The sequence below is a fragment of the Cyprinodon variegatus genome, unplaced genomic scaffold (assembly GCF_000732505.1).
Source record: "Cyprinodon variegatus isolate N-32 unplaced genomic scaffold, C_variegatus-1.0 Scaffold203, whole genome shotgun sequence".
In the NCBI taxonomy this organism is placed as follows: Eukaryota; Metazoa; Chordata; class Actinopteri; order Cyprinodontiformes; family Cyprinodontidae; genus Cyprinodon; species Cyprinodon variegatus.
Window position 1 is genome coordinate 285,836 of NW_015150656.1, and position 24,406 is coordinate 310,241.

The 24,406-nt window shown below is 38.8% G+C and overlaps 1 protein-coding gene across 1 annotated transcript in view; it reads right to left on the bottom strand.

Annotated features, from left to right (window-relative positions):
- LOC107088014 (multiple epidermal growth factor-like domains protein 9) overlaps nucleotides 1-24,406 on the bottom strand; it is a 33,139-nt gene that overhangs the window by 5,427 nt on the left and 3,306 nt on the right. The window contains exon 2 of the mRNA XM_015379909.1: nucleotides 20,368-20,572. Within this exon, the coding sequence (XP_015235395.1) occupies nucleotides 20,368-20,572 (205 nt within the window). The remainder of the gene's footprint in view (nucleotides 1-20,367; nucleotides 20,573-24,406) is intronic.

Here is a 24,406-nt window from a genome sequence, read left to right on the forward strand (position 1 = left end):
GTCATTACCCAGATCTCATGACCGTAGGTGAGGTTGGGAACGTAGATTGATCGGTAAATCGAGGGCTTTGCCCTTCGACTCAGCTATCTCTTCCCTATGACAGTCCAATACAGCGACCGGATCACTACACTACACTTGATCTTAGCCAAAAGGCAGAGAAGCGATATCACTGCCAATGCTGCACCGATCTGTCTATCAATCTCACGCTCCATCTGTCCCTCATTCGTGAACAAGACTCCAAGATACTTCAACTCCTCCACTTCAGACCACCTTTCTCCGTTGAAGAACCATGGGCTCGGATTTGGAGGTGCCGATCCTCATTGTGAAACAGTTAATAATAAATAAAGAGAAGCCAAACTAATGTCTTCAACTTTAACATAAATCCTTTCTTTGTTTTCACTCAAAATTCATGTACTGGATTAACAGTTCGATCATCATGTTGAAAAGTGGTAAGAAAAAAAAAACCTTTGTTTAATAGTTACGGCTTCATATTGTGCATCTCAGCCACTTTTAACAGCAAAAAAAAAAAAAAAAAGAGAAGAAAGTCTCCACCCCTACTCTCACGCCATTTCCTCAGAAGAATACAAGTGGCTAAAAGTCCAGACAATGGCCCCAGAAACATAATCAGGGCACAATGACTTGTTAACAACTGAAGTAAATGTGAAGTGACGGGGAGCACTTTCCATAAGCGTGTGTGTGGGTCTTCACATAAACAAGCCTTTGTTCAAACAACAGCACTTAATGCAAATGAGGAGGCCCAGAGCTGGGCCAGATTCAGCGTAGGCGCTGCAGAGGACCCGGAGATCAACAGTCCTCATTTACCCCGGCCACACACAAAAACGCACACACCAGCTGAACCAAAATGTTCATTCGCTGAGTCACAGCCCTAAAACAGACACATAAAAAAAAAATATGCACACAAAGTGTTTAAAATAATCATTTAATGTTAGAACTTAAGGCCAGGGTTGAGTTTCTTCCAGAATAAACATGTTTCTTCCGGACAAAGGGAAAAAAAACTGGAAGAAAGTTGTTTTTTTTTTCCTTTTCTTCCAGAAGAAACTGGGAGAAAGTCCAGTAATAGAGCATATTTAGGAGAAATTAGGAATTAAATATAAACTATTGGATACAAAAATTGCTACATAACAAGATGTTGAAACACTGCACCTGAGAAACCCATCAAGGAATTATAAGTAATAATTTACTAATTGCCTTTAAATGGTAAGAAAACGCTTTCTTGCCTACTTAGATTACACCAGCTGCTTTCATTTTTCTTTAATTTCTTCTGTTATTAATGCCCCCAGACCACCCCCGTTTATAGATATTGAACCCCACCTCAGAGTTATTACTGGATTTAGTTTGCTTAAAGCTAATTTTTTACCAAAAGAAAGAAAGCATTCCATTCAATTTGACCTTCCAAGTTTCCTCCGGAAGACACTAGTTGAAACCGTTTCTTCCGGCTGGAAAATAAACATGGAAAAATCCCGGAGAAAAAAGCCATCCAGAAGAAACTTCCAACCCTGCATCAGGCATCATAACTTAGAAATGAAAAGCTCTGCATTTAATGAGGAAAGATGAACAGAAAGTCAAAAAATTTCTATCCTCCAGTCAAATCTCTGTAAGCTAAAGGCTTTAGCTTTTAGCTTATGAACAGAGGCCCTGAAGTGCAAACCTGGTCGGCAAATCTTTGAACACAACTACAAAAAAAAAAAAAATGCAACAACATATCAAAAATGCGTATTCAAAAGCACAATGATATTACCTTAAAACACGAGAGCTCTCTGATTGGATTACAGCACTGGAGGGCTTTTAAATTGGAAGTTATTCAGCTTATAGCCGCTCATTCAAAGTTTGAACTGAAATATCTAAATGACTTCCAGTTTAACCCTATAATGCCAAATGTATCGTATTTGATACATACGGTTTCTGAAATGTTTTGCGACACCTTTTGCATAATTTCATGGTAAAAACTTTGCGCAAAATCCTATTGTACACAATCAGATACACCTGATAACAAAGGGCAGAAGACTACACAAAAAAATTATCTTGAGTTATCGCATAGTAGTAAATTATTAATATCAAAAATGTATTTTTTTTCTTTTTACATATTTTGTTAAAAAGCCAAATAAGGACTTCAAACAAAAAAAAAAAGTAATTTTCTGTTTTGTTTAATTCTTGGATCGGGCTTTAAAGGGTTAAAAGCCAAACGGAGCCGTCGTTCATTCAGTGAGGTCTCAGGTTTCCCACTAATATCCAACTCTTCCTGGCAGGTTAATTGTGTTTCTGAATATGTTTTTTTTTTTTTATAGTTGTGTTTAAAGATTTGTCAATGTGGTTTGCCCTTCAGGGCCACCGTAGTCATGTGAGGTAAAATAAATTATTCAACAAATCTGTCTCCACATTATCTTAAGAGGATTAATTCATTTAAGAAAAAAGTAAAAAACGACCTCAAAAGTGGATCAAGCTTTCCTAATGTGACACTTATAAATGTCCGTAAAGAACATTGATGGAAATGCGTCTATTTTAAGAAATGACACAATTTTTGCTCCGGTTTATTTGCTTGAGATTTTAAGCCGTCACGAAAGCTGCAGGATATGGAAATGTTAGCAGCCTTTTGAGAATCCGAGTTAAGTAAAATTTAGTTTTCAATAATGTTAAGATAAACTATAATATGCTAATGTCCAGTTTAAAATGTCAACTCTATATAATTTTGTATTTGAAATAGGAAAAACTCTTATTTAAAACTGCTTTCCGACTCACACAGTGTGACATCCCCTCTACACTGTAACTACTGACTGCTGACACGGTAATGACAAAAAAACAGGGTTTTGACAATGCTATTTATTCTGGAGAATTTGGAACTGGATGAAACTGGTCTTGGTTAAAGATTAGATGAAGTAGATACTGAAAGTGATCTAAAATGAGGGCGGTGTTGGTGCAGTGGGAGCCATGTTCAAGGGCCTCAGTCCACAATGTGGTCATCCTGGGTTGGGGTTCATCACCATGCCTTTCTTGTCTCACTCAACCTCCATTTACTGTCAGCATGCTGTCAAAAATAGAAATCCCTCGTTCCAAAAACAAAAAAAACAAACAAAAAAAAAACAACCTGAAGCTTAAGGGAAGTCGCTATCATCCATCTCACTTATACAGAAAACCCCAGAGGAATAATTCATTTCAAACCAGTGTACAATTATCATTTAAAAAAAGAAACAATACAGCAAAATGCAACGGATCTAAAATCCCAATGATAATTTTACTTTCTATTCTAAATACAGAAGTTTTTTTTTTGTTTTATTATGAAAATAAAACAAAAAACTTGCCAATCACCTACAAGAAAAAAAGGTAACCAGGTAACCTGACGTCTCAGGTCAGGAGGGCGGGCAGTAGATGGCTCCACTAACATTTTGATTTATTGGCTCTAGTAAACAAGTTTGAAAAGGTTCTTAAACAATGAGGTCCGGTCAGACCTGTGGATTTATTGAATGATTACAGATTACTAATTCAATATAGAATCAATCAATACAACTAATTTATCTTCTAGAGGGTGGACATAGTAGAACGAGAGCTTGAAAGATTGGCGCTCTCAGTCCTGTCTGCTTGTTTATTGCTTTAACTGGTTTTCAGAGGCCATTGTAACATTTTATGACGGAATGATGCCGTGGACTTTGGTAGGACAGTTTCTCACACCTTTTTTTAAAAGCGAGGGTAACCTTAGAGTTCATGTATGCACACCATAAACCAATCCTGCATGACCATCCCGCTTTAGAGACAGAAATCCTAATGGAGATGATATTTCCAAACCAGTAAACATCAGAAAACTTAAATCCTAAATCTGTAACGTTTTAAACAATATAAGGTTAATAGTAAAGATTCAGAGCAGGTCTAGCTGAGAATTGGCCTGAATTTTGGACATTTAAAAACACCACAAAATATTTTGTAACAGTTAGACCAGTTAAGATTTAAACTAGATTTAACATTTGGCCCATTCCAGCTGTGTTTAAACATCATCAGCTGATTAGGACCCCTTTTAATACCTGATATTGCTTAAACCTTGATTAACAGGCAAACATTGGGCCAGCTGGTTAATGGGATCTGATTTCTGTGTTTTGCCATAGAGTCACAAGCTTTAATTGTCCCCATTTCATACCAGAGATGGCCGGGAGTAAAATGATAAGATAAAGACAAAAAAACATGGATCCCTTCCTTCTGTTTCTAACATCTCACTGTGTGAGCAGTAGTCCTCTTTATTCACACTCTTAAGAAGTCTGCCGGCCTCAAACATCCATCAGCCACTCGGTCGCAGAAGAAGAGGCTGAATCGGAGGACTCTCAAATGGACTGGGATGAAGCCTGTGAGGCCGCCTGAGGGTCTGGTAATCCCCCTGATAATTTGTGCCCTCTTGACATGGGGGAGGGGTTTATTATTGTTTTACATGATTTCACTGTACCATGTCGGCCCAGCTGCTGTGCGCAAGATCTGCACATTAAGTAGGTCAGCATTACAGGGGCGACAAAGCTTAACCCCATTCTGCTTCAATGTCAGCTATTGGCTGCTAGATGTGTGACACCAGAGGAGACAGTGGCAAACATCCCCACTGGAGCATGGAAGGGGCAACTACTGTACCCACACAGGGGGTCAATGGTTGAGGCAACCCTGCAGGGTTGTTCATGGGCCAGCATCATTCCTGAGAGGGTCTGTTGAACAAATAAAGGTTGTTCTGACTCACATCAGCCTTCAGTAGCCTGAACTCAAGCATGGACATGTTCAAGCACGTACACAAGGAGCCAGTTCTGAGGTTAAAGGTCGAGAACATTCCAATTCAAGCTGTGGGGGAAAAGATCATACATCAACAAATCCTGAAAAACTGCATCCATGTTATTCGTTGGAGGTACGATATTGTTTGCAATAAGTGAACCAGGAAGTAATGGAGTTGAGCAAGCCGGCATTTCCATAGCAGAGGTGTGAAAAACAGCTAAACTCAAGATTAAAAGCGCTGTGCCTGATCCTCTAGTTTAGACCCATGAGCGAGGAGAAGTTTGATTTGAAATGTAAGCCCCGCCCCGAACCTTCTACCACTGAGAAACGTTACTCCCACTTCATGTGTAGGTGAAGGCATGTGCATCTTGTAATAACAGTGATCAAGAAGGACTAAAGCCAGTCTTGAGTCCCAATTCAGGTCAAGGCGATCCTGCTAAGCTTGAGTAGGTTGGTCCAAGATTTACACTAGTTCTGTTCCTTCTTTGGTCATTCTTGTGTTTCAGCTCTCTTTGGCTGAATCCCAAACAGGCCCCCAAACACTAATCCTTAAGCACTGACCCTCTGTTTGTGCTTTCCCTCGGAGGGTCAGTCATACCAAACCACGTGGTTTACTGCATCTTTGTCACACTGACAGAAAATTACAAGTTAGGAAGAAGAAGAAAGGTGTACTTATTTGCTAAAAATGAAGGTCCGCTATGAAGAAATTTTATTTGAGTGGATAGATTTACTTTTAACAAAATGTCAAATGTTTGATGTCATGTTAACATGTGCCACAGATCTACAGCCACGCATATGTGGCATCACTGTGTTGTCATAGAAACGACAGCTTTCCCTTTCCATTGAAGGGAAGAGGCTGTCTCATTCACCTTTAAACACACAGCGGTCACCTACAATTCCCGAGAGGTGCACCAGAGTGTCTGTGGAAGGGGCAGAGGCACATTTGCATTGACTGCGACTCACACGCAGACGACCTGGTTTCTGAGCATAAACCAGCCTTTAAATTGTGAAAAAAGCACAAAAACATTGATGCGGAGCGGGTTAAGAGACGAGTGAGATTTGGAATAAAATATGAATGATGGAGTTTATTGAAGCCGAAGCCCAATAGTTCAGACATGATTAAAAACTGCCAGCAGATGGCGATGACATAAAACAAGATTTATGTCTGCTTATCCTGTGCAAAAGCTCTTTTTAGGCCCGAAAAGGACAAAGTAAACATTTAGCATATATTATAAAGCTTATAGTTAGAGAGGCTCAAGTTATCTTGAGCTATCTCTAGTTGTGCTGCTATAGGCCTAGACTGCTGGAGGACATAGGGACCCCTTTTTCATCATCCTGCTTCATTCTATCTCTAATGTTATCCTCTCTCTGCTTTTTCTCATAGTAGCTTCATCTGGTATTTTCCTGTTTGGCTATGACTCCATCCTGAAGAAAAATATCAGCTGTGCTGCTGCCATCAACTAGTCTGGGTGCCAGTCCGAACTTAGTCCCGCCCACAAGGTTTGAGTTCGGGGACGTTCGGTCTGGCTCTGCTCCATAGTAGCGCAAGTATTATCGCCCACTGTCAGGCGATCCAATCAAATTGTCAGGGCGGGCTTTATACGATGATGGACAGATGATCAAGAGTAACGTAATCAACCACGTGACCAAAGCGCGCTTGGGTGACAACAATAATGGCTGCCGCTGGAGAGTTTGGGTGAGTAGATTCTGCTATTAGGTCTGTTCTAGAAGATATCGACAGCAAATTAATTTTAAAAGAGGAACAGAGAAACGCGATCAAGGCTCATCTTCTTATTCTAGGCATGAAACTGCACGCTCTGATTTTTGTGGACAACAACTATGCCTCGCTTAACATACGTCACGCACTCCGTTGCTCTTATTGGTTGTAGATCTATCCAATTGAGTGCAGAGGCATTTTTTTTCCTGGTTCGTTCAAAACACGCCCCATAATCACAGCTCTATGGAGCAGTATCAGACTCATATTCTGACTAGAATTGAGTCGGACTACGTCAGGCTAGCCATCAACACCTTTGTTAATAGATGTTCTGAGACCGGCCTGTTTTTCAGTGTAGTCCTGTTTCTCTGACTATGACTGGCTGGATGTGCTCTCTTCATCCTCTGACATGGGAGCTGGCTCGGAGCTCGTCTGCCTGGCTGTGTGTTTCCTGGACGGGGCCGCCTGTGGAGCTGGTTTACAGTTGCCTTTTGTATCTCTGCTTCATTTCTATGTCTTCCTCTGTCTCTCTGAACCTTAGTCGGCGTCGACAGATGCCACATTGAGTCTGGTTCTGGTGGAGGTGTCTTTCTGTTAAAGGGGAGTTTTTCCTCTCCACTGTCACCACAAGCATGCTTAGTGTGAGGGATTGCCTTCGAGTCAATGAGTCGATGCAATCAACTGGTTTTCCTTAGATAGAAAACTTTGAATCAATTCGACTGAATGATCTGGTTGAATTGTAAAGTGCCCTGAGATGACATGCGTTTTCAATCCGCAATATAAATAAACTGAATTGAATTGAATATATTATTTTATTTTAACATGACTTAAGATGATTTTGGCTGCTTTTTTTGTGGGCATAATATGTGACTGTTGACCTTTATATAACATTTGGACTAGCAACCAGAGACAGGTGCCTAACAGCTGAAGCACATCAAACTTCAAAGTTCCAGAGTAAGGCTAGAACTCATCAATCATTCTCAGTCAGATGTCCGACTGCGCATGAAGTCTGCACAATAAGAGCAGAACTCCATTCTCTACCTTACCCATAAATCTGATAAAAAAATATAAACAGTCTTCTTCAAAATGAGCTGAAATGTGAGTTAGACCAACATGCACACTTTGGTTTTCAAGTTTAGTGAAATTAGGATGCCCACAATCAATATTTATGCCAGATTCAGGCTTTTCTATCTATTATCGGATGCTGCACAGACAGGGCAGCTGACCCCAAAAAAGAACTCAAACACTTGCTATGACTGATGCATATTGACATGTTGAAGCACAAAAACATTTTGGTATCACTGTTGGACCATTTTACACGCTATGATCGGCAGACAGAAAGCCGCACCGCTGAGTGAGAGGGAAGCATCTCCCTGTTGGGAAAACAGCTCATAATAATAGGTGTGATCGGTCTTTCCACAATCCCCAGAGAAGTTCAGCCCAGGATGTCAGGGTTGGCTTGGTTGTTGTTAAAAGCGTGTGGCAGAAGCAAATGAAGGCTACTAAACAGGGAGACATTCTTACAGACTCCACAAACCTGCTGGTGCTCTATTCATGTGCCTTATACTTAAAATAATACAAAGATTTAGGGTTTCTTTATCTCTGTGAAAACTGAGATTTTTTTTGTCTTAAATATGATAAAAAAAAGTCGTCAACACGTTGACCCCATATTATACACAACAGAAACAAAATGGGAAGTTCATCTAAGGACAACCACAACCTGCATGTTTATCCAAGATCAACAAAGGAAAAAAAAAACAGTTCGTAAACATTACTGCAAATGCGCATTAAAATAAGCACATTTTTTCTTGAATTGTGGAGGTAAGTCAATTAAGATAATTTACATTTAAAATAAGACAAATAAAATTGATTTGTCTTTTTTTAAAAGTAAAAAAACTCAATTTGCAAATAATCTTATTTACCTGCTCAAATTAAGGCTAAATATACTTCATTTAAATTTGTTTTTACTTATTTTTTTATCGTTTTTACAGTGCAGCAAGTGTGTTTTCTCTTTACACACTGCAAAAATAATCTAGAAATAAGTACAAATGTCTTAAATCAAGTGTATTTACTAGGGATGCACGATATTGGGATTTTGGCCGATATCCGATATGCCGATATTTTAAAACTCATGTAGCCGATAACCGATATCGATACCGATGTTAAAGCTGGACAAAAATAAGTAGTCATTGAAAATAGCAGTTTTGTTATCCATTTCTGACACTTTGAAAAATAATATACTCAAATATATTTTCATATGCTGATATCAAATTGATTTTTAAAAACGCGGTATCGATCTATTTTACTTTCAAAATCTCGTGAAATTTCATTGTTCTGTTACAAACTCTCGCGATATTTTGCAAATTCTTGTGAGATTTTGTTAGTAAAATAGATCGATACCGCGTCAATATATCAACATATAAAAATATGGCAAAATTTTGTGGATTTTCGGGGGATTTCGTAGCATAACGATGACATATAGCAATATTTCATTAGTACAAGAGATTGATATGGTGTTTTTAAATGGCAATATATCAGCATATGAAGATATTATGATATTTTAATGTATCAATATTTTTTCCCTCCTCTTTAGAAGTTTTTAAGTCTGTAAAAAAGAAGTTTTTGAGGAACAAATAGTAGTATTTTTTTTTTAGACTTTAGAAACTCAGAAGCTGATCAAATATCGGGTTAAATATCGATGGGGTGGCCGATGTCCGATATTCAGTTTTAAGGCCGATACAGGCCGATACCGATAGGGGGCCGATTATATCGTGCATCCCTACTATTTACCCTTAATTTTAGTAGTTAAATGGCATGATTTGCCAATGGAATGAGTACTTTACTCTTAAAATAAGATAATTAGATAATATGCACTTGTAATAAGACAATGCAATTGCTTGTTCTATATTTTATATGTAAGTAGTCTTGTTCCATTGGCAAAGTGTCTCACTTACCTCCTCAATTCAAGACAAAATGCACTTATAAAAAAAAAAAATGTATTTATTTAGATTTCAATCTTTGCAGTGCAGTGATTGGCTGGAGGGGAGCAGCTGAAATGAACTGCAGCCTGACCCAAAGCTGACAGTAAATGCATCAAGAAACAACAAGTTCTGGTCCCTATTCAATATTTGTAACATTTGCAGCTTTAGACCTTTTTAATAAGTCTGCAAACCTTTAGTGAAAAAGCTATTTGGAGCAGCAAAGGGAATATAGCAGATATTTCTGGTTATCGCCTGGTTCTAACCTTCCTTAACCCGGCAAAAACAAACTGCTAAACACGACTGGTCATTAAATGAATAATGCTGCTTCATGTGGAGGCTCCTGCTGAGAAATAAGGCTCAGTTTGTTCTTTTCCACCATCAGAGATGGGTTTCAAATGCAGACAGCAAGGAGATAAAAGAAGCAAATGAGAACATGTCTGTAGTTTATTCAGGCAGGGAGAGGAGAAGACGTCAAGCTGAACAAAGGGAGATTGAGCAGAGATTTCATCCCCGTCATCCATTTGAAAAACATAGCTTTTAAAATTGGAATTAAGGATCTAAAGATACATTCTGTCAAATGCAAACAGTCAGCTGTTGTGTTCATGCTAACCAGGCTAATCACTTCCATAAGATCCTACACTGTAAAAACAATCTAGAAATAAGTTAAAATTACTTAAATTAAGTGTATTTACCCTTAATTTGAGTAGGTAAGTAAGAGGATTTGCCAATGGAATGAGTATTTTTACTCTTGAAATAAGATAATTAGATAAAATGCACTTGAAATAAGACAATGCAATTGTTTTTTTTCTTATTTTAAATGTAAATTATCTTTTACATTGGCAAAGTGTCTCACTTACTTCCTCAATCCAAGAAAAAATGTACGTATTTTAAGAAAAAATGACATTTTTTGCATTGTAAAGCAGAACTGCAATAATATTTTCTTATTTTTATTTTGATGCTTAAGAATGACTCGCTCTGTGTTATCCGTACACCTACAGAGATAGAAATAATTCATGACCCCTCAGGGCAGAAAGGCTGAAAGGACGTTCCTGAATGCTCTTTTATGTTGGAAGAAAAATCAGAATCAATCAAAATCAGTATTAGCTGATAAAGCTTCACAAAGAAATTGAAAATAAGCAACACAAATCGGCTCTGGCTACTTTAAGGTGCCTCTAAGGACAGATGACACTTCATTATCCCCATCCACTTGCACTCACTGTGCATCACTGTGCATCATGCTAGTTCAGCATATAAGCAGCTGTTGGCTGAGGAGAACCTCCACCCTGACTGCACTGAGCAGAGGTCGTGGTGCAATCACCATGCTGATGGAACCGAGTTAATGTACAACCTGAAGCCTTAAACCTGACTCAGGACTGTTTCTGTGCAGACCAATGGGTTTTAACGTGTTTCATGCAGGTCAGTGCCATCAATGCAGCTGAAGACTAACATCAGGTTTTTACACCTGCATGTTATCTTCCTTTGATTTATCTATAATTTAAAGTAAAAGGAACACAGGCAGAAACAGAGAGAGTCCTTGAACCAGGTTGTACTGAAAAAAAGTTCCCTGCGCTCTGAATTTGAACCATGTCTTGTTACATAATGCTGCCTCACATAAACTGTGTGTCTGCTTCACAACATAATAGTTCAGACTCCCGGTTTATTTTTTTATTCTCAGCTGTTTGTGACAAAGCAAAATTCTCCTGATTTTGATGCTAGGAAATGTATCACCGCTTTCAATGACATTATGACTCACTGGATGATGCTCCAATCCACACGGAAGGAAGGTTGCTGGAGTTCATGGTTCTGCTCATTTTCCCATTCAATCAAAATGAATCCATACATTTGGGCACGGCCACATTTCAAATGGATGGCCTTCTTTATTTTAACTATGGATTAGATGATGATAGATAACCTTATAGCTAAAGAATGTGTGATATGGAAGTGAGTGGCCTCACATCTACACAGCAATCTGACCGATTGAGTTTGATAAGTCCCTCATTTCAGTTCAGAAATATCCTGTCCATGGGTGTATTAAACTAGTCCATGCATTTGTTACTTCCAGGCTGCAATACTGTAATTCTTTACTATCAGGAAGTCCACAATCTGTAGTTAAAAGCCTTCAGCTGATCCAAAATGCTGCAGCCAGAGTTCTGATGAAAATGAAAAAGAGAGATCATATCTCTCCTATCCTGGCTTCTCTTCATTGGCTTCCTGTTAAATCCAGAATAGAATTTAAAATCCTCCTTCTCACATATAAAGCCTTAAATGGCCAAGCTCCATCTGATATCAGAGATCTGATTGTTCCTTATGTTCCTAACAGAGCACTTCGCTCTCAATCTGCAGGTTTACTAGTGGTTCCTAGAATTTCTAAAAGTAGAATGGGAGGCAGATCTTTTAGTTATCAGGCTCCTCTCCTGTGGAACCAACTACCAGTTTTAGTCCGTGAGGCAGACACCCTGTCTACTTTTAAGGCTAGGCTTAAAACTTTCCCTTTTGATAAAGCTTATAGTTAGAGTGGCTCATGTTATGTTTGGGTTTTCTCTATAAACTAGCTCTAAGTGCTCAGGACCACTTGAGGGAGACACTCACTAACTCCCACGGGACCAGACCTTTGGTAAAAGCAGAAATGGGATGCTCAAAGATTTAAATGCTAGACAAAGGCTGTGTTCGATTTCAACGTTTGCGTCTTCCAAAGTACCCAGCCTATTCGGACTGGGTTCTTATTCAAAAAGGAGGTCAGAAAAGTTCGGCTATAGATTAGCGTAATCTCTGCCACCTTACAAACGTGACAATCGACTCACAGAGCAGGCAAAGAAAGTATGCTTTACTTCTCACTACTGTACTTTTTGCCAATTTCATTAATGAGGAGCTTCAGCAGCAGTACGGCCGTCACAGATGTCAGATTAATAGTCCAACACTGCAGAGATATTGAAATCTCAGCTTTAATGTCAGCCAAACCCATTTGCACAGGGACAGCTAAAAACCTTTCAATAAACCAAAAATTACTCGCAACATATCTGACTCACTAACCATTTAAATGAGCTATTTTTATTCATTTAAGACTGAACTATTCACATGGTTTATCGTTATTTCCCTTTCTCCTCTGAGCACAGAGCAGCCGGCTTGATTGGACTCGCAATAAATCATGGGATACCCTAGGCCATGGAGGATACAGCGTTCCTGTCCTTTCAACCCATCCGTCAGCCGCATACGAAAGAGTCTTTGAATCTGAAAAGGCCACGGTGCCACACTATGACGTAATCGGCCAATGAACCTGGCTTTCAGTAGCCTGGGTGCCATTCCGAACTTAGTCCCGCCCACAGCGTTTGAGGTCGGGAAGTTCAGTCTGGCATTGCTCAATAGTAGCGCGAGTATGCTCGCACAATATCTGGCGAGCCAATCAAATTGTCAGGGCGGGCTTTATACGATGATGGACAGATGATCAACAGTAACGTAATCAACCACGTGACCAAAGCGCGGTTGGGTGACAACAACAATGGCTGCCGCTGGAGAGTTGAGGTGAGTAGATTCTGCTATTAGGTCTGTTCTAGAAGATATCGACAGCAAATTAATTTTAAAAGAGGAACAGAGAAACGCGATCAAGGCTCATCTTCTTATTCTAGGCGTGCAATTGCACGCTTTGATTTTTGTTGACAACAACTATGCGTCGCTTAACATACGTCACGCACTCCGTTGCTCTTATTGGTTGTAGGTCTATCCAATTGAGTGCAGAGGCATTTTTTTTCCTGGTTCGTTCGAAACACGCCCCATAATCACAGCTCTATGGAGCAGTATCAGACTCATATTCTGACTAGAATTGAGTCGGACTACGTCAGGCTAGGCTTTCAGAGGATGCAGCCGCCGAATTCAAACACAGCTAAATTTTTTAACAAATACTTTTTCTTACTTCCCTCCAAACGTCCTCTGGGCCGGGATCCCGTTTATGATTTTTCTATGGGTCTGTTTCCAATAAGAGTTGATAATTGTTTCCCTCTATTGGTCTGGAGCACTTAAGTTATGCTGAGCTAGATTACAGCAATTTCCCTCGGCATGGGATTTGTGTAATAGTTTTTTTTTGTGTTTACAAATCCCATTTTTGTCTCTGCAGTATGTTTTGTGTTTGCTGCGCATGTACCGGTATGTATTCCCAGCACGCCTGCACCCCTCGGGCACCATAAGGACTTCAGGAATTTTACCCAGATGCCATCTTGTTTCGTGCAACTATACAGTTACTGAATGTTTGATATCTCCGAATAACAACATATGTGAAGTTCCTCAAGGGAGGAAGTTTTAAACTGTCTCCATGTATCTGTACATCCCCTCCTTTTTCTATGACAGGCGTTTGTTCCATCGTAGTACAGAGGTTTATGTGATATACCCAGTTCTGTTGGAGATGGTTACTGTTTATTTTAACGGCATAAAGGTCAATCAATAGAGGGGAAAAATGCAACATATTGAAGAACTTCTTTGTTTTCATTGAGGCATTTGAATATTCCTTCCTCTTTCAGTGTAGCGTTACCAACTCTGGGCCTGTAACATCAGGTGACAGTCTGTGACTGCAGTGACTGCATAAAGTCAGAGTTTTTTTCAGCAATTTTCACATTTGTGTGAATTTTTTTATGTAAGAGGACACTCCAGATCTTCCATTCATTATATAGATCTCAGATTAAGGCCCAGACTGCTTCCATCGCTGCTCATTACTTAATGGGAAAGATTTCTAAAGGAGCAGGCTGGGGAGGGGCTGAAAAGCTGGCTAATCTGTGTAATTTACAGTGGTAAGCTCTTGGACGGGGGTAAAGCAGGCCAGCTGAGTTTATCTGAGTACAGGCCCAGAACATCGGTTGAGACGGCTATACTTTCTATAAAAACAACCCAGAAACCCTCAAACATCTAAATCCGACAAGACTGAACAGCCTCGCCAAGTTGTCAAACATCTTCTGTGTTTCCAGACAGAACTGACTGCACCTCTTAGGATCAGTTGACCTTATGTAAGGGTATGTAGTGACGTGTTTTTAGGAGCATGACAACACAAATCCTCTGAACTACAGACACTGACTCAGCCTGCTAGAAAGCAGCAGCAGCATTTTTTTTCCCAGGCAACAGGCAGGAAAGCACAGGCGCTATTTTTACTGCGTTCCTAACCCCCACACACACACAGCCATTTTGCATGTCGCAGTTCTGGTGACTTGTGGAGAAGCTACATGCAAGACCTGCTGTCTGTGCTCCGGCTCTGATTTCAAAGAGTAAGCAAGGGGTATAGATCGATGCATAGAATCAGGATCTGCAGGGTGATGATGAACACAGCATCCAGAGGAGAACTGAGCCTTGGAACTTCATGACCTGAGTCACTGCAGCACCTTTGATGCAGGAAACAATGAGGATGGCTGCAGAGGTCGGGCTGCGCTGCAGAGCTAGGACTGCTGCAGATGCCAGATCCTCTGGCCCACATGCATGAATCAATGCAGGGCCGGCCTAAAGCATTTGCAAACAAAGCAACTACCTAGAGTAGGGCCCCAAAAAAACATGAAAGATTCTTGTTTTTTCCGTTTTTTTTTTTTTTTAGTTTTTTTTTATGTATAATGATTTGCATTTAAATATGAAAAAGAAAAACACATTTGGCATTTTTTTCAACAAAAGAAATCATTACTCATAATAAAAAAAAAATGGTCTTAAGGCCAGACTGATACACAGAGAAGGAAGGACCAGATTCAACTTCTCTGAAACAAACATTTCTTTGGGGAATCCAGACAAGCCTGACATTTTCCCGTTTATTTAATACAATAATGTTTCTTTTATGTGTTGCACTAAAGATTATTTTTGCACATTGCTGTTTCAGTTGGAATCCCTGGTTTATTTTATCAAATTATAAACCAAGCAACACTTTTTACCATAGATAAAATAATAAATAGTTTATTATGTTAGTTTTAGAAACACTAGATGATGCAAACAAATAGAGACTGTAAAATGCTCTGCCAGAGCTGCGATGTGTTAATAGTAGGTGAGGGAATGTGTATTGATTTTAGCAATAGATATAACTGGTAGAAATAGAGGCCACTAATGCTGAATTTATCTAAGGGCCCCATTAAGGCCCTGATTGGATCAGCTCTCCATGTTAAACCATCACAGATAAACTGTACCAGTTTTTGAAGGTCAAACATTAACAGTGAGGTTGTTAGTGGAATTAATTCAGAGGCTTTAAAATTTGCAATGAAAGATGAACCTCTGAACCTCTTTCCCTCACCCCAGTGATGAAACTCATTACTGACCAAGGATTTTCACTTCATATCAAGCAAGCGTTCACCAAACGCAGTGCGTCTCGCCACCAGTAAGTAATCTCTCATTAGTTGATGCCGCTGCCTTTCACTTCTTTAACGCTGCGTTTCAGAGTCCTTCTGGGTTCTGCTGTGATTGGTAAAATGTCTCCTAATGCTGCTGTATTGTTTAGCATTATCCGTGTGGTGGTGGCTGTGTTAAGTCTGGGGAGGCGAATCCACGTAGGGAGGAACTGTATAGAATAAATAATGGCACTCTAATCTGCCGGTAGATAAAATCTAATTTTTAAACCCTTTTACTGGTGCAGTAAATCCTCGGGTCTCGTGGTGAAAAATACTCGTGCTTCATTGGCCAGAATTTCTGACAGTACCTGGAAAATGAAGGAATTGATATCACTGACTTGCCTCCATGCCCCAATGACCAGCATTGTCATCCAATGACCAGCATGCTCACTGGAGCAGACTTTCCAGAAGCTCAGTGATGCACCGGTCAGAATCTGGTAGGGGATAGGGTTGTCAAAAGTATCGATACTGAAACGTTGTATCCGGATACAATACTCATTTTCAAAAGTATCGATACTGAAACGTTGTATCCGGATACAATACTCATTTTCAAAAGTATCGATACAGCCATCTAAAGTGCAGAATAGTGGAAAATGCACTTTCTGAACACTCTGTGATTGAATAATTCTGTGCATTTTTCAGTTTCAGACTTTTTTTGTAACAGGTGCAGCTGCTGAGAATTATTTTTGTTTTTTAACCGGTTTGGCTAGTGTCATTTTTATGTCTGCAAAACATAGCCAAGGAAGGAACACTTAATTTAAATTTTTTAAGTTTTTCTTATCAAGCTTGCTTAATATTGTGCACAGCATACAACCTCAAAATATTATTCTTATTGTTTTTTTATTTATTTCTTGTATTTTTTTAGTAATGAAAATATTTCTGTTGAATTCTCCATTCTTGTGGTATCGAAAAGGGTATCGAGTATCGGATATTTTACTTAGAATCGGTATAGAGTTGAAAAGTTTAGTATCGTGACAACCCTAGTAGGGGATCCCCCCCAGGGCAGAATCCATCCTTTCATAAGTAGCATCCTGACGTTACCCTGGATGCATATCATCTTTTTCAGGGCCCACAAGCTGCTGAGTATCTATTGAGCTGCAGTAATGATGTTTCAGCGCATTAGACCAGCCTAGCGCTTCAGTTTTTCAGTTTCTCTTCCCCAATGAATGAAGCTCTCCATGTGCTGGTGAAGATTATCAGTCATCCAGGTCATAGACATTCCAAAAAAGTAAAAAAAAAAACAATCCACTGGACTTTGTTTTCAAAGTTTGAAGACTTTTCACCTTCCAATTCAATATGTCTGCATTCTCTGAGCATTCTCTGAGCATTCTCTGTGGCAGCTCCCAAACTGTGGAATGCCCTCCCCCTTTCTATCAGACAGGCCCCTACACTCAGCTCTTTTAAAACCCTTTTAAAGACCCACTTTTTCTCTCAGGCCTTTGAGTGAGACTTCGACTTTTTTTTGCTCTTACTGGTTTTTTTTTAATCTTTGAGTTTGTCCTGTGTTTTGGTGATAATTGTGTTTTATAATCTGCTCAAATGACCTGTACAGCGCTTTGATTTGAGCTTTGGCTGACTGAAAGCGCTTTATAAATAAAGTTGAGTTGAGTTGAGAATGTCTGAATTGACAACAAGGAAAGAATTAAGAATTAGAAACAAGGCTTAGTTAGGCTACTCTATAAAGCTTGGAACTCACTGCTAACCCTGACGTTTTGAATTGAAAAAGCTTCCTGGATGGGAAGGAAAAGTCTTCTAACTTGGAAAACAAAGTCCAGTGGTTTGTTTTTTTTATGTTTTTGAAATAAGCTCTCCATGGTTTAGTCGTTCAATTTTGGCATCTTTTTTTTGCAGAAAAAATTACCAATTTCAAATCAATGGAGATATCCAACATGGCTCCCCCCCACCAATCGAGATCTGATATTAAAGTGTTCCTTCAATTGTTTGAGTTGCGAACAATCATGAGTAATAATAACAGCATCCTGATGGGGGGAAACTTCACATCAACACATTAGGCAGACAGGTTTCCTAATAAACTAATAGCCAGGCTTCAGAAATGTATTTAACTTTATGATTTAGGTCAAATTAAACTCACAGTAAATAAAGGTGCTATAATACATCCATATTATCATTGATTTAATGATTTATGATTCAATTATATCATGCAAAAATAATCACTCAACATAGTTATTTTTAGGATACACTATCACCTGGATCTGTTTTTGTTAAGATGAACGTCTGATTTGTGTGGTGTGATTATTTTTTATGTTGATTAGCTGCAGACAATCACAAATGTCCGTAGATTGCTGTGTAAATTTGTGCCTAATTGTGAAATGATGACAGCTTTCGCACTGTGGGAAGTCAGAGGGAGTGTGTCGTCAGAGATCGTACTGCCCTACATGATCATTAGCCGGATTAGCTCAGAGGAATTATTTTGGAGCTCTGCAGGGGGCTGACCTCAGGGTTACAGAGTGAAACTAGGAGGAAACGCTTGTTGCCACGGCCAGTTTAGCTTCTCGCTATGCTGGGGTTCTTAACAACCAGAGTATTTCAGAGGGAGCAGACTGACAGGATGAAAACATCTACTATAGACTGCAGCTGAACCAGGTTCCTTTGACACCATTTCCCTGTTGCTGCCTCCATAGTTTCCACTTCATCTTCCAATAAATAACTTAAATAACTCAGTATGTCCAGTCTGCTATATGATAACATGTCGCTAAGTTTAATATTGTTTTAAAATTGCTTTGGAAAAACTATTAGACCTTTTTCTATTTTTTTTATAACTTACTTATGGCTTGTTGCCACGGTTGTTTCGACTTGGTGAGAATGTCCAGGTATTTATACTACTATGCATAGTTATTCATTGGTTACTGTTAACATTCTAGTCTTGCTGCATTTTGCAGGTAAACAGCCTTACAAAAATATATAAATTTTCTATTTTTACATCCTGTTGAAAGTGAGATGATGATACATCTGGTGATAAATCCACATTTTTCTTGGTCATTTTTCCATTTTTGCTCTTTGAGCGAAAGTATCTTTGGGATATCAGTCTAGTTACATGTTTGCTCCATCCAACCGTCTGCATGAAATACTGACAAAGTGCAAACCAACATACTTAGAATACAGCTACAAGTAAATATTGTGTTCTTCGCAGGGATTTGTGATATTAATATTTCTTGGGATGCAGCTAACGAGTTTTTTGGAAATTTATTATTTTTTGGAAGAATCGATTAATAATCAGAAACATAAGGTTCCTTAAAGAAGACTTTTTGTGAAATCAAACCAGGTGAAACTAATACTTTTCCACTTGTGGAGTTCTTGATCGAGCATAATGACAGACAAAAACATTTCTTTTAATCTGAAAAACTTTTTTAATCTGAAATGCAAAATTTTTATGTTGTGTTTTTAACGATTAATCAATTACTAAGTTAGTTGACGATTATTTTAATAATCAATTACTTTGCATAATTATTCATTGGTGGTGCAGGTGATGCAGAAGGAACCTGCAGCTGCACCAAATTTCTTACAAACTGGGATACATGAAGCAAAGTTGAACAAAAACATGCATGAATAAGGTTTTATACATCTGATTTTTGTGAGCATAGCTTTAACAAACTTTAGCATAAAAGCTTTACACCCTTTTATTTATAAGATGAAAGTCTGAGATAATTACTCTAAAATAAATATGCTTAAAATCCATTTCCCAGCATGTGTTTCCTTCTCATGGAAGGTCAAAAAGCTACCTACCCTTGTCTGCATAAATAACTGTAATATAAACTTTTCAGAGCCAGATAGTTAAAAAACGAATCAGTGTTTTCTCTAAATTCAAATGCAAAGAGTTATGAGTATGTGCTGTTAGAAAACCCACATAAAAAGTCTGAACTCTCTCTTTAAATAGGAGCTAAAGTAAAGGGAATTAACCAAGGCTGTTATGATTCATGGACAAAATAGATCAATATTTTAAATGGATACAGCTGTTTAAAGAGGAAACGTTTGCAAGTCACAAACGTAAAAAAATAAAATCAAGGTCAAGGTTATCTCTTTCTTATGGAAACCTTTGTCAGAGTGGTCCCAAAAACCCCCCAAACCACCTGCACAACGCAAACAGTTTGGTTGAATAATAAACAGTTATATTAGCATTCAGTTGCCTAGTAAATTGCACGGTGGTGGCGGTGGTGGTGGATTTATAGGCTGCGGCTCAATAAGCCCTGATGGGAACAAAACAGCGTGGTGCACATGTTAATTTTGGGTGAGAGTGCTGCATTCGGGGCTGCAGAGCTCTCACAGCTTTTCCTTTCCTTCCAGAAACACAAGGTTACACACCCAAAATTATGGAAGCTCTGGGACAGACGATAACAGCTTATTGACAAGAAGAGAGGAAATCAGACAGAAAATAAATCCAACTGTTTCATTGTGTGAGTCAATGTTTAGAAAGAATAGGAGTACGGCTGTCGAACCATTGTTTTAGGTCTTTGTTAGTTCAGTCTGGAATTAGCTTGTGGTCTACTGCAGCACAGCCACTGGTGGGGTCTCAACAAAAAACAGTCCTCACAAAGGTCAAATGCAAATGGAAGAAAAGGACCCTGACCTGTCGCAGTTGAGGTGTACTGCGCCAAAAGAGTCACAGGAGCAGGGCAGACAGCCACTGGTGCCGTTGGTGAAGTACTCCTCCTCACACTCGTCACACTGCAGGCCGGCGTAGCCCGTCAGGCACGAACACTGACCGGTGCTCTGGTTGCATTTGTCCGGATCGTCGATCCCCTCACTGCCGCTGCTGCAGTTGCACACCGCCTCTGATTGACGACGAGGGAAGAGGTTTGCAATAAAAGAAGAAAGACAAAGCCTTTAAATATGCCTGTTGGATGGAATGGAAGGTGCAGATGTAGTTTTATTTTAGATTGCTGCACTATGAGCTCCTGTATTCTCACAGATCATCTTTTTCTTCCCTGAAACAAAAGTTTAAACATCTCATAAATGTGCCAGCATGGAGCAGATCTGAAACAGGTGACCTAAAGATTTTCACAGAAGTGAAACATCCCAAAATTTACCTCAACAGGGAGTCATTGTTCAAACAATCAGTTTTTGTCCTACAAGTTTAAAGAAGAAAACAAAAAATCATTTAGAATAAAAATCCAGTAAGCATTTAAAATGATCAGTTTTCTCCTCTTTTAGAGAAAATCACCACAACATAAATATAAAAACATATTTTTTTAACGAATGTCGGCCACAAAACGAGATCTTTTCGTTGAGTATTTTTCCATGTTTGGTTTTCCACTTTCCTGGTCTAACTAGAAAACTCTACTTTTCAGACCCAGCTACTTAGTTCTATTTAGTGGTTATACATCTATGTTGCAACAAACATTATATGTGGGGTGCTTTGAGGCTCCATTTTCCATCCGGTTTATTAAATAACATGTTTCCTGTAGTTCATATCGTAAAATATGCTGATAACTAGGGCTGGGTATATCGCCATAGTCCTGAATCGATTCGATTTTGATTCATACAGTTCTAAATCGATTAATTTCTATTCAATCTGTTTTTACAATAATGAAAGTGGTTAAACTGTGTTTCAAAATTTTATTTTTTCCTGTCATATTAAACACAAAGTGCAAACTTGTAAATCAGACAGTTTAAACATGAGATGTTAACAAAACTGTCTCAAAAGTGCAAACTTGTTTGTGAAAAGTGAAAAAGTTAAGCCTCACTTGAGCAAGCAGACATGACACAGCAGACGTGCATGAGCTGTATTATCTTCAATGCAAAAAAACATATTTGCAGCGTTGTCTGTAACAGCTACAGGGTGTTTGCTGGTCAGCAATCTCATTTGTTAATATCTTCAGTCAACTTATTTGCAGCTGTCTGGCTTAAAGTAATCTAGAGTGCATCTTTCCTGCTAATTTGAATGTGAACGTCACGCGCGTCACTATAAAACTAATGGATCTCATTCCCTAGACATCGATTTTGCAAAAATGTAAACGAATCGATTCAAAATTGATTAAATCGACCCAGCCCTGCTGATAACGTACAACTTTATATTTCATACCACCATATGAGAAGAGTCCCTTTTAGCCAATAAGCATGTTTATATTAGGCTGGTGACAAAACAAACTTGTTATCAATACTCGATAATCACCAACATTTTAATACCCAGAGGATAAAAAAGCCATAACTAAAAGGCATAGAAATATTTTTAACAGTATAAAAAACTTTATCAACTCAAAATGGAACATGATTTCTTAACAGCATCCTGGATGGCAGTTAAATAAATGTCAAAATAAAACAAATATAAACACATATTGACAATGTTTCATGGTGATTTGAAGTGTTATTGTTTTAACACGTCAATAATCCAGAAATCTAATATTAATAACGGCACAAATATGCAAAATCAGGTTGGTGTGGTATTTCCGGAATATTGATATTTTCAACAATCTTAGTCCATAATTTAAATGAGTTGACTGATGAAAACGTCCAACATGCCTGAATCAAATGAACAAATGACCTCCTCATCATGCAGCGAAGTTCTGCCGAGTCATGCTAACGACCCGATTATTTAATTAAGGTAAGTTACATTAGAGATACGGATAAAAGCTACAGGAAAACAGCCCACAAGGACTGCAATTTAAGCGGCCTGGATCAGAATGTTTAGTTCAGAACTGAAATGAAAAAAAATCCTTAAGGTCAAAAAAATGAAAGGTTAGAGAGATTAGCAGTGAAGAAAACAAAATGTCAGCATCTGAGAAGAATGTTCTTCCTTATACACTTTTTAACAGTCTTAAGACCTCTCTAATCTTAAAAAAAAAAAAAACATTTCAGGGATTAGAGGGATATGTTTTAATCGTGACACAGAAAAAAAAAATTACTGATTTTTTTTTTTTACTTGGTAAGATTATTGTATAGGCATAAAAAAAAAACGATCGCTGAATCAGCTGTACTTCATTCAAAGTCCTGTCTATAAATAGGATGCTAAAACAACGGTACTGGTGCCATTTAAGCAAAATGGGACATTTTTAACTTTCACTATTGGTCATAAAGGAAATGAATGGCCTTCTGAAAGGTTAAATTTAAATCAAAGTATTTTTAAGGTAATTAATTACAAAAATTGGCTTTTTTTAAACAATAATAATAATATATAGAACTGCACTACATGTTATTACAGCAACCCAAGCACCCCACCCCCTCAGTATGATCTTCTTTGTGTGGCAGATGAAAACAGAAAACAGGAAACCCATTAATCCAGCGTGCATCACAAACCTATAAAGGCCAACGCTGATGTTAAGCCACCAGGCTTTGATCAAGTTTCAGCGACGCTGCTCTATATTTCTTTCATCAGCGACACTGGAAGACAGTTTTGGGGTCTAAAAGCATAGAAATTTGACACAGGAATGGCCTAAGCGTGCTGCCTGTAACCCCTGGGAGGGGAAAGCAAAGAGCTAGATGTTTGAGAAGAGGGCAGGGCTGCTAATTCACTTACCAACTCATGACTGTACCCACCCAAATCTACTAAATCAAAACTAAAATCCTGCTTCTGTCTTTTCTAAAGAACAATCTCTAGTCACGTTGGTTCAAACTGAGCGCTGCTGTGCTGCACATCAAGATCAACCTCAACCATTTAAGCCCAACCTGATGATATGATGTCAGGCATGTGGATGATAACACTTTAGAGCACAGAGTCAATCTATTATTTATCTGATGTCAAGTTAGGTGTGGCAACTGAAGGCGCCGCTGTTTGTCTTCTTTCTGGGCTCAGCAGACAAAGAAAGCAGACACTTTAGCATCTCTGGCATTTCATTATTAATGATATTTTGGTTCATCTGCAGCTTTCAGTTTCATTTAACTGATAAAGGCGTTTAGTGACGCTGTTGTGTAGAGTTCAGTCTAACGGTCTGTCATCTCCGATCACCCCTGCAGAACTGTGACGTCCGAAGAATGCCTCATTCAGCACAGACACTGTGGTCCATGCTTAAAATGCAGCTTCCTTCAGGTGTATAAAGGGACCTGGGGCAGCTTCTCTAAAGTTACACAACAGGTTTGATGTAGATGGGACTGGATCTGTGTGCAGCAGGGAAGAAACCGAAGCAGAGTTCACCTCCCTCCTGCCTCTAAAACAGGTATTTTAATGTTATATCAAAGCCCAAACAAAAATGATCTGGGACAGATTTCTTCATTCTATTTCTTCGTTTTGTACTTGAGAAAAACTGTCTTAAAAATAATTTTTTGCAACTGCATTAAATTGTTTATCCTTTTCTAAAAATCGTAGTGAAACCAAAACATTCAAAAGTCTGGTTGGGATGACGTTGAATTTGATGAGACTAAATAATCCACCTTAAAAAAGATCCCATGCTCATTAATAGGTGATAACATTCTTGTTCAATGCTCGCTATGTGAGCAACTCCTGACTGACTTGGATGGTTTTATGGTGTTATCTATTTGTACTCCAATCGTACAGGTAGGGAACTGGGACACTCACACCTGGAAGATTACATCACTCCCAGTTCCAGGTAAATTGAACATATTGATATATTATTGCTACCATTTTAAATAACTGAAACATTTAACCGCAGTAGCCTCATTTAACCTATAGAGCACAGCAATAAGACTGCTTTAGGCCAAAAATGATAGAATTA